The 11,342-nt window shown below is 41.7% G+C and overlaps 3 protein-coding genes across 3 annotated transcripts; all 3 read right to left on the bottom strand.

The window, feature by feature from the left end:
* Positions 1–527: 527 nt before the first annotated feature.
* Positions 528–1,733, bottom strand: LOC123514089. The gene has a single exon (XM_045271719.1). It carries the CDS (start codon positions 1,731–1,733, stop codon positions 528–530), a length of 1,206 nt encoding a protein of 401 aa, XP_045127654.1.
* A 122-nt stretch (positions 1,734–1,855) lies between these two features.
* LOC123514085 lies at positions 1,856–3,952 on the bottom strand. The gene has a single exon (XM_045271706.1). The coding sequence runs from the start codon at positions 3,950–3,952 to the stop codon at positions 1,856–1,858; it is 2,097 nt and encodes a 698-aa protein (XP_045127641.1).
* Positions 3,953–3,959: 7 nt separating this feature from the next.
* LOC123514082 lies at positions 3,960–5,715 on the bottom strand. The gene is made up of 2 exons (XM_045271691.1): positions 5,688–5,715; positions 3,960–5,578 (listed from the first exon to the last, which is right to left on the bottom strand). Exons 1-2 carry the CDS (start codon positions 5,713–5,715, stop codon positions 3,960–3,962), a joined length of 1,647 nt encoding a protein of 548 aa, XP_045127626.1.
* Between the last annotated feature and the right edge of the window lie 5,627 nt (positions 5,716–11,342).

The raw sequence follows: 11,342 nt of genomic DNA, 5'->3' as shown, positions 1-11,342 counted from the left end.
CTGCACATAAGTCACATCATCAAAGGCGTACATAGTAATATACGTAGAAACTTACGCGGTACCTCCCGTCACTGGACACCCACAATGCATCCTAAAGCACACACAGATCGGCGGACCCTGCACAACCCTTGGCGATAACAACGTCGGTCACCGGCATTCCACCACCTACTCCCAGTATCGCAGCCGTCACCGTGTAAATCCTTACAAGGCCGACCCAGGAGCACGGGCACCTCACACAGCCGGCACCGCCTGCGTGTCGACAAACCCCTGGCCACGTCACGACTGGCCACCCAGAGTGAACCCATGAAAGACCTCACCTCCGTAACTAATGTAAATCCTCACTCAAGTAACATACAAAAAATACAATACATACATTTTTATTAATATAACAGAGAAATATACTTACAAAATACATGAAACAAGAAAACTTAATAATACACAGGACCGTCCTGAACCCGGGCGAAAACGAACGACCACAACTACCGCTAAGTATCCCAATTAATCGTGATTCATGATACACTCCCCGATTAAGTCATCTCTTCCACTGGGAGTACTACAACTAATTTGTGCACCGATCTGCTAACACAAACATCCTCTTGGCCCTTGTATGTACGTCCGGGTCTTCTGATTTTATACCGAACAATTACATCTCTTACTCTCTCATCTCTACTTGGCATTACTGATTTTACTTGAGCAAGTCTCCACTGCCCTCTAATTGCATCTTTGTCTTGAAGAAGGACTATGTCGCCTGGTTTTACATTTCTTTTGTCAACGTGCCACTTTTGTCTTACTATGAGAGTTGGGAAATAGTCTCTGTGCCACTTCCTCCAAAAACTATTCACGATCTCATCCATGAACATCAGTCTGCACTTACTACTTTGAGGTTCCTGCATCATTGTCCCTGCAGGCGCACTGTTATTAGTCCTGCCCAATAATAAATCATTAGGGCACAAATACAACCCCATCTCAACATCAATGCCAGGCTTCATACCAATGGGCCTATCATTCAGAAGATTTGCTGTTTCAAATAAGACAGTCTGCAGTTCCCCAAAAGTCAGTCTAGAATCACTAATAGCAATAGCTAAAGCCCGTTTCACTGATCTTATTAAGGCTTCACTGCAACCATTTTGCCAGGGGGCCTCAGCTGATTTATTGAATACCCATGTGGTGCCCTTGTTGACACTGGAATTCATGATCTCTGGTACATTCCAATTTTGCCTAATCAGTTTCAGTTCCTTACTTGCTGCAACTAATTGAGTACCTGAATCTGAATGTATAGTATGAGGATATCCTCTTATGGCTACAAATCGTCTGAATACAGTCAGAAAACTTTCAGTGTTATATCTGTCTGCCAAATCCAAGTACACTGCACGGGTCACAAGACAACTGAAAATGATACCATATGCTTTACCAACAGTACGCCTTTTAACTGTGTCCTTGATAGCAAATGGCCCAAATAAGTCTAACGAAGTGTAATAGAATGGAGGGGCAGGTTTTAGTCTCTCAGAGCATAATTCACCCATTCTCTGTTCAACAGTCACTGTTTCTAACTTTCTACAGATAATACATTGCCTCTTAATATTCTTTATTAGGCGTCGTGCACCTGGGGTCCAAAACTTGTGTTGCAATTTGGCTAACGTTTTCTCTATTCCTCCATGATCGATCTCATGTAGATGTTTGATATACAGTTTAACAACCTTACTGTTTGAGGGCATGAGGATAAAGAGATCCATGTTCCAATTTTCTTTAAGCCAACGAGACATTCTTTCACCTACCAGTATAATACCTTCACTGTTCATGTTAACTCCTAGTCTCTGATAGTCATGCTTCCAGTTGGGTTGCAAAGCCTTCTGCTCTACTCGGACGAGATATTTTCGGCATCTCTAAGTCCGTCCGTAGTGGGTTGACACAAAGCAGCCTTAAAGGACCTCGTCTTTGCTGCTGCGATTACCCGTGCCGTCACTCGTAGCAGTTTGTTGTAGCTACTATACCTTTCTATCTTTATGAGGGTAGAATCTGACTCCTGTACCGTGGCAGCTTCACACATCAAAGTGACACCTACTCTGTCAGGTAGATCTTCATTACACAACTTACTGATTGGCCATTCAGAGATCCTGTCTGAAAGGAAATCCGGTCCTTTCTGCCACAAGGAATTGCTGCGTAGGTAGTTAGGATGACAAGGCCTAGTTGTTAGGTCAGCTGGATTTTCACTAGTTTTTACCCACCACCAGTCATTAGGATCTGTCTTCATCTGAATTTCAGCAACTCTGTTAGCCACAAAAGTACCGAAACCATAAGATTCCTTTTGAATTTGAGCTCTTACGATGGATGAGTCAACTATGTGCAAGACAGACTGAAATTTCCAATCAGATTCCTTTTCAATAGTGAGACGTAAACGGCATGACAACACTGCACCACACAACTCTAAACGAGGTATCGTTATCTGCTTGACAGGAGCTATACGATTTTTTGCCATAATTAGGCGTGACTCAAAGCGCCCGTCATCCAACTCCCACCTGATGTATGCACATGCACCATAAGCGAGTGAGCTACCATCCGAGAAAATTACAAGGACCGGGTCTCCTACTGCATTGTTAGGCTTGACACACCTAGCAAAAGTTACAGACTCTAATTCATACATTTCGTGGAAGAGCTTGACCCATTTTTCCTTCAATCTGTCTGGTAGCACATCATCCCATCCGTATGCAGCACCTGCATTTTTTTCACTGGTAACAATTTCCCTCATCAACAATTTTGGGATCAATGTAAAAGGGACAATTAAACCCAACGGGTCATACACAGTTGAAACTTGGCTTAGTACTACTCTCTTAGTTAAAGTCTTAGGTATTTGACTCTCCAAATTTGATTTAGTTAAGCAGGGACCTTCTCGTACATTCCTGAACTTCTTTGAAAAATTCAACGTGACCCTGTATCCAAATGTATCTTCCCTAGGGTCCCACTTTAGACCAAAAATCCGTTGCTCATGACTATCTAGGAGACCCAAATCTGTGTCACTCAGTTCGTCACCAGCCATAATCCACTGCTTGATTTTAAAACCTCCTTGGCTCAAAACTAGATCAATATCACTGACTAATTGTCGAGCTTCATGCATATCATCACAACTGTGCACAATGTCATCTACATATGAGTTTTTGGTTACAACATCTTTAACTTTAGGAAACTTTGTTTCATACATCTCCACGGTCTTCTTTAGGGCTGTCATAGCAATGACACCACTGGGTTTATCACCGAAAGTTACTGCAGTCATGATGTAATGGTCAGGTGGTCTTTCGTTGTCCATATTCCGCCAAAGAAACCTATGGGTATGTTGATCCAAAGTTCCCATTTTCACAGAGTTATACATCTTAGAAATGTCACCTGTAACAGCAAACTTTCCCTGACGAAACCTTATGAGGATGCCTAATAAACTGTTCAGGACATCTGGACCTTTGGCCCAATAATCGTTCAATATATGGCCCATGTAGGAGGCTGAGGAGTTGAACACAATGCGAAGGGGAGTTGAACTGGAGCTAGGTTTGAGGACTTCATGATGATGAATATAATGTACTGGTCCTTCATAGTTGTTCAACTCCTTGATGGATAACCTTCTGGCAACCCCTCTGTTCACCATATCCTGGATTTGGTCATTATATAATCCACAATAGTGCGTCCCCAATTTACTGAGTCTTTTTTCAGTTGACTTCAAACGAGCAACAGCAACAGATACATTATTAGGTAAATCTTCAGGCTCTCTAATCCAAGGATATTTGACAGTCCAACATTTTTCATCAGGATCATGGTTCAGACCTGCGCTAATCAATGCCAACTCTCTCTCTTCCTTAAGGTTGTAATTTTTGTCTCCTGGGGTACATGAACCACATTTACAACCTCCACATTTGGGGACACAATAAGTACCTAAACCTTCAATTTCAAAAAACTTCTCTAAATTCATCTTCAACTTAGTTATCTTCCTCTCTTAACTCACTAAGGTTCCTGGAACAAGCAATATGACTAATCCTGACTCCAAAAACATTGCTCCCTGGTTTATGGAACTTGATCAAAGGGTGTGACCCACGAATGCAGTACCCGAACATACTCCGCATAAGCTGTAAGGTACCCACAGACGATATAACCTCAGGCATTAGGTTACACCAGTCCGTACCTATTAATAAATCAATGTCGCCCTCTGGCATGTCAAGATCAGTAACGGAAACGCCTTCAAATAATTTCGTCACTTCAGTTAAGTCTACCTTACAAACGGTTGATGTTATGCTCTCAATACCGTATGCAGTAATACGCCAAATTTTCCCATCCAAATCCTTAAGGGGGATGATATATTCTCGACTATGCAGCCGTTCGGTTCTCCCACCAACCTTAGTGACTGACAGAGTTACTTCTTTACCGGTGAGGCCCAATCTAGACGCTGCGTCAAATCTCACCAAAGTTATGTCACTTCCAGGATCCCAAAGTGTGTTCAAAGGTGTGGAACAGTTGGTGGAATACAATTTGTTCATCATCAACAGTGTCCTGTCTCTTACTCTACTTTCCAATTTTCCCGTCAGTGTCATGTGGAACATTAGCCCCTCAATATAGGCTTCATGAAGTAAGGGATGGTGGTCCTTGCCACACCTTTGTCCATCCGAGACAATATTACATGGTCTCTTCGACCAGCACTTCTTTGACATATGACTCCCCTTTAGACAACTGAAACAAATCCGATTTCTCTTCACTACTTCCACTTTATCACTATTGCTCATTCCCACGAACTCATTACAATTATGTATGCTGTGGGAGTAAGAATCATGTAGCCAACACTTAATACCCTGATATTGAGACTGCTCTGAATCACCCTTTCCCAATCCTAGATCACGTATGGACTGTGTTAATTGATTCAAGCATTGCTTCATTTCATTCTGATCTTCCTGGAGTTTCTTGATAATAGATGTCATGCCACCATCACTTCCTTCTTTATCTACCTGACTAATGGCATTATGACAAATTTTGTTGCTTGCATTACATCTTACGCTTGAATCCATATACTCAAGTACCCTTTTTTCCCTGAGTAAAAACTCCATTAATCTTTCAAAAAGATCTGTGGAATTTCTATATTTCTCAGACCAAATAACCCACTCACGTCTCTGTGTGCCAGGCATAATTCTCTCCACAAAGCTCACCATGTTTACAGTGTTCATTTCTCTCTCTAGATTCATCCTTCTCATGTCAAGCCAGCATCTTTCAAACTTTTCTACCATCCTAACGAACCCTTTGATATCACCTTCATTGATAGGTTTGGTTGACTTCAAATCACATAACAGGGTATCCACTAATTTACAATTATCTCCAAATTTTTCATCTAATCTGTTGAACATTTTGTCATAATCATTCTCTACTCCTTGGACGGCATCGAGTGCTGCACCACTCAGACATGACCTTAGAGCATAAGGGTCTTTACGAAAACTACTTTCCATCAATCTCTTATAGTCTTCCTTGAAGGTGGGGTAGGTCCTAATCTCCCCATTAAACACTGGAGGCTGAATACTTTTCACCTTAAGCAATCCATCTTTGTCTGGATCCTTCCCTGAACACAATTTACGTTCAGTGGCCACCAAATCAAGCTTTCTCCTTTCTAGTTCATCAATGTATTGTTCAGCTTCCGCAATGACACTTTCTTCCTCACCATTTTTTACGAGGATCGACACGTATTCCTCGTGACATCGTTCAACTTTCGTAAACACATCACATACCTCTGCACAGATGTCACTTAACACAACGTTAGCGTCACGCCGAGTAACTGCTTCATCAAAAAAGCTTGCATTTCCTCGTGAATGTCCTCTTGGCTACCGTGCGTGCATCCTTCACCTTCTGTATGTCCTTCCCATCCATCTTGGAGCCGCGTTGAAATGTAGGATGACCAATGATAGAGCGGGCAGGACGTTGCAACTTTAATGCTGTGTTGTTTCAACCTGCAAGTGCCACTTATCATAATAACAAACCCCCTAGATGATTACATGTATCTCCCAAGCAACTGCTAACTAAGCTAAACACAAGACACATAAACCACAGCAGATATCATGAATCACACACAATAAATATGTTCTGCACATAAGTCACATCATCAAAGGCGTACATAGTAATATACGTAGAAACTTACGCGGTACCTCCCGTCACTGGACACCCACAATGCATCCTAAAGCACACACAGATCGGCGGACCCTGCACAACCCTTGGCGATAACAACGTCGGTCACCGGCATTCCACCACCTACTCCCAGTATCGCAGCCGTCACCGTGTAAATCCTTACAAGGCCGACCCAGGAGCACGGGCACCTCACACAGCCGGCACCGCCTGCGTGTCGACAAACCCTGGCCACGTCACGACTGGCCACCCAGAGTGAACCCATGAAAGACCTCACCTCCGTAACTAATGTAAATCCTCACTCAAGTAACATACAAAAAATACAATACATACATTTTTATTAATATAACAGAGAAATATACTTACAAAATACATGAAACAAGAAAACTTAATAATACACAGGACCGTCCCGAACCCGGGCGAAAACGAACGACCACAACTACCGCTAAGTATCCCAATTAATCGTGATTCATGATACAGTTTACAAATTGGGGAGAAGGCCCGCCTCTTCCAGAAATCTAAGAACGTCATAGCCAGTGGCCAGAGAAGCTGGTCCAAGGACCTTAGATAGGTAAAAAACACCGTTATCTCTACCGCGACACCGGTAGAGGTAGCGGTGTCGTAACTCAATTAAACTAGGGCACTCTACAAGCAGGTGCCGTACAGTGAGCGGCACCAAGCAGTCATCACAATAAGGTTGTGGGTCCCTGGTCAACAGGTATCTTTGTGTAAGGAACGTGTGACCTATGCGCAGTCGCGCCAATAAAGTCTGTGCACGGCGATCCCGTACATGAGAGTATGTCCACTGAGGGAGAGTGGAAGTACTGATCTTTCCCATTTTCGAGGTTGCGACCCCCGTTAGCCATCTCCTCTGCCAAATTGCTGCAATCGCCACACGAATAAAGTGAAATAGATCTCGAAACGGAACAGGGGCAGGAGATGGAGCGCGACTTGCTGCCTCTTTAGCGAGGTGATCTGCGTGTTCATTCCCGGGAACACCTACGTGACCCAACAGAACCCAACACGATATCCTCGTTTGGTAAGAAGATATAACCACTTCAGGGCTGATAAAACCAAAGGGTTAAGGGAGAAAGTCCAAGAGAGAGCAGTAAGAGCACTGCGACAGTCACTAAAGATTATGAATGACGAAACCAGGAGAGTAAAGATTATCTGTAAAGCTAGGATTATGGCAGACAGCTCCACAGTAAAGACGGAGGCTACCGAAGGAAGGCTGCCAGACCGACAAAAAGAGGGGAAAACCACACTAAACCCAACGTTTGCGTCGGATTTGGAACCATCAGTAAAACGGGGATGTCATCAGAATGGATAAAAAAGTGTTCTAAAAACCGTGTGTGGGACAGAGCTGGCAGAAAATCCTTCTTGCCATCCATGGCAGGAGGGCATAATGAAACAACCGGAAGCTGCCAATAACAAACTCGTGGGAGCCGGAAAGAGTAGACAGGAGTGGGGTCGATGGACAAATCCATCATGAAGTTTGCCACTCGAAGGCCAAAAGGTTTAGGTAGACTAAGTCGAGTGACATACGCCTGCGAACACGAGTCCCGCAATATTGACAGACAACCAACACCGAAGCATCGAAGACTGGCGCCGGAGGTCGGGCGGCCCAAGAAGATGGAAAGTCACCGGTATGGCAAATCATATAATAAAGATTTAATGTGGCGCAAGAAGGCATAAGGAATATCATCTGGGCCAGGAGAAGAGTCATGACACTGAGACAAAGCAGTCCGCAACTCGGAGGCAGAGAAAGGGATATTATAGGACTCCCATCCAGTGGAAGAAAAATTTATGCCCAGAGATTCAATTCTCTGGCGGTGACGTGCGCCTGGAGCTGCAGGATACCTCCGGGAAACACTGGCAAAGTGCTCCGCGAAGAGGTCGGCGACAGTCTTAAGATCTGCCACCGTTCGCCCAGCAGACAACAAAACTTCCCAGCAATATAGCCACTCCAGGTCTGATAAAACCAAAGGGTTAAAGGAAACAGTGCAAGAGAGACCTGTGAGAGCACTACCAGAGTCACTAAAAATTGTAAAAGACGAAACCGGGAGAGTAAAAATTATCTGTAAAGCTAGGACTATGGCAGACAGCTCCGCGGTAAAAACGGATAACACTGAAGGAAGACTGCTAGACCGATAAAAAGAGGGGAAAACCACACTAAACTCAACGCCTGCGTCGGATTTGGAACCATCAGTAAAAACGGGAATATCATCAGAATGAGTAAGAAAGTGTTCTAAAAACCGTGAGTGGGACAGAGCTGGTGGAAAATCCTTCTTGCCATCAATGGTAGGAGGGAATAATGACACAACAGGAAACTGCCAATAACCATATCGTGGGGGAGCCGGCAAGAGAGGACAGAAGTGGGGTCGAGAGATAAGTCCGCCATAAGATTTGCCACTTGAAGGCCAAAAGGTTTAGGTAGACTCGGTCGTGTGACATACGCCTGCGAACGCGTGTACCGCAATATTGACAAACAAGGGACAGAATCTGGAAGACGGTGGGTGCGAAACCAACACCGGAGCATCGAAGACTGGCGCCGGAGGTCGAGCGGCCAGAAACCAGCATCCACTAGAAGGCTAGGTATTGGAGATGTCCGAAATGCACCCGTAGCCAAGCGGACCCCAGCATGATGCACGGGGTCAAGCGTGCGTAGTCGTGCATCCGTTGCAGATGAGTAGATCTCACAGCCGTATTCCAGCTTGGGGAAGTATAAGTGTACGGTGAAGCAGCAGCAACGTGTCCCTGTCCGCACCCAAAGAGGTGTAACTTAAAACCCGAAGAAGGGATAAAGCCTGCCGACGCCTTAAGAGAACGGAAATGGGGAACCCAGGTGAGACGGTTGTCAAATAAAAGGCCAAGATATCGAGTCACCTCCACGCATGAGAGGCGTCTATTGGCGAGATATAAATCAGGGTCTGGATGGACACCACGATTGCGACAAAAATGCATGACTAAGTTCTTAGAGGTGAAGAATCGAAAACCGTTCATGTTGGCCCAACTGGACACCCTATTGATCACCAGTTGGAGCTTGCGCTCAATCAGTGACATCCTAGCAGCAGCAAAACAAATACATAAATCATCAACACATAAGGAGCTCTGAATGCCATCTGGAAGAGTATCTATCACTCCATTAATGGCGACTGTGAATAGTGTAACACTAAGAATACTTCCCTGTGGGACGCCATCATTTAGAGCAGTAGCCTCAAAGAGAACACTCCCAACTCGAACCCGTAAAAGACGTCTGGATAAAAACTGGTGAATAAAAATAAGAAGGTGGCCACGAAGGCCAAAATTAAACAAAGACTGTAAATTACCATGACACCAAGCCGTGTCGTAGGCCTTCTCCAGTTCAAAAAACACTGTTACTTGATGCTGGTGATTAGCGAAGGCCTCACAAATAGAAGACTCTAGGATAAAAGAGCATCAGTAGTAGACCTCATCTTTCGGAAGCCGTACTGTACCGATGACAAGTACTTCCCCCTCTCCAAGTACCACATGAGTCTTACATTTACCATCTTTTCTAACACTTTACAAATGCAGATGTCAAAGATATAGGACGATGGTTCGTAGCCTGAAGATTATCTTTCCCAGGCTTCGGAAATGGGAGAACCACTGCCACAGCCCAAGAAGATGGAAAGTCACCGGTATGCCAAATCATATTATAAAGATTTAATAAAAAGTTAAAAGCACTGTCAGACATGTGGCGCATAAGGCATAAGGAATATCATCTGGGCCAGGAGAAGAGTCATGACACTGGGACAAAGCAGTCCGCAACTCGGAGGCAGAGAAGGAGACATTATAAGACTCCTCCAGTGGAAGAAAAATTTATGCCAAGAGATTCCATTCTCTGGCGGTGACGTGCGCCAGGGCTGCAGGATGCCTCTAGGAAACACTGGCAAAGTGCTCGCGAAGAGGTCGGCGACAGTCTAGGGTCTGCCACCGTTCGCCCAGCAGACAACAAAACTGGTGGGGAAGGAGCAGAATACTTCCCAGCAATTCGGCGACTTTGTTAAAGACATCCGTAAGAGGTGCAGGCGTTAATGGAAGAGACATAGAGCTTTCCAAGAGGCTCTTTGTGCCTCTTTCAAAACGCGCGGGCCTGAATGTGGTCCCAAATTTAAGGGGAAATTAAATAAGACTTGAAACAAAGGGTTCATCCTTTCCCACAGAACTTATTTCTAAAAAGGAAAGGAAAATTTGGAAAAAATGCTGAACGGCATAAATCCAAAATTTATGTTCTGGCAAGCCCGTTGGAACTTCCCAAAGTAATTAAGGAAAAAAATAAATTAATATAAAATTAAATTTAATATTATAAAATTTATATAAATTAAATAAAATATTTGGGGCAATATTTAAATAATAAAAATAATAAAATTATAAAAATTATAAAAATAAAGGTAAACCAAAAATTTAAACAAATAAAATATAAAATTTTATTTATAAAATAATAATATTTATTACATAAAATAAGTTAGGGTAAAATGTTGACCTATTTTAAATATTAATAAATATTTTAATACCACATATTTAATTTAATTTTTTAAATTTAAAATAAAGTTAAAATATAAGGGTATTTAATTAGATATTTTAGGTTCAAATAAAATAACAAAGAAATAAATATATCCAAACATATTTAATTTAATTTTAAAACATAACTTACCAAACATAAATGTGCAAAAATATACATAAAAATTTAATAAAAAATTAAATCCCTAAAAATTTTTTGGGTAAAAACAACTCAATAATCACTCCATTAAGAACAAAATTTACAAATATTAATTAAATAAATATTTGTATAAATTTATTTTAAATAAAATAAAAAATTAAATTACCTATCTAAATTTTTATAATTTAATAAAAATTAATTAAATAAAATTAAAAAAAAAATATTATATAAAAAATTAAATTTATATTAAAATTTAAATAATTTATTAAAAAAAAATTTAAAAAAATTTAAATTATTTAAAAATTAATAATTAATAATAAAATAATTTTTTTTAAAAAAATAAATTGTTAAAACAATACTTTAAAAAACCATAAACCAATAAATAACTAATTAAAAATAAAATAATTAACACCATATTAAATAATTAATTTTGGTTAAAACCTTGTAAACAACCAAACCTGAATACCACACCAAAAAAAAAAACCCCCAGGAAAAAAGCAAAGACCTTTATCAAAGGCCCACATAT

Source organism: Portunus trituberculatus, chromosome 5, assembly GCF_017591435.1.
Source record: "Portunus trituberculatus isolate SZX2019 chromosome 5, ASM1759143v1, whole genome shotgun sequence".
Taxonomy (NCBI): Eukaryota; Metazoa; Arthropoda; class Malacostraca; order Decapoda; family Portunidae; genus Portunus; species Portunus trituberculatus.
Note: the sequence above shows the minus strand (reverse complement) of the source record. Positions and strands in the feature narration are given on the sequence as shown.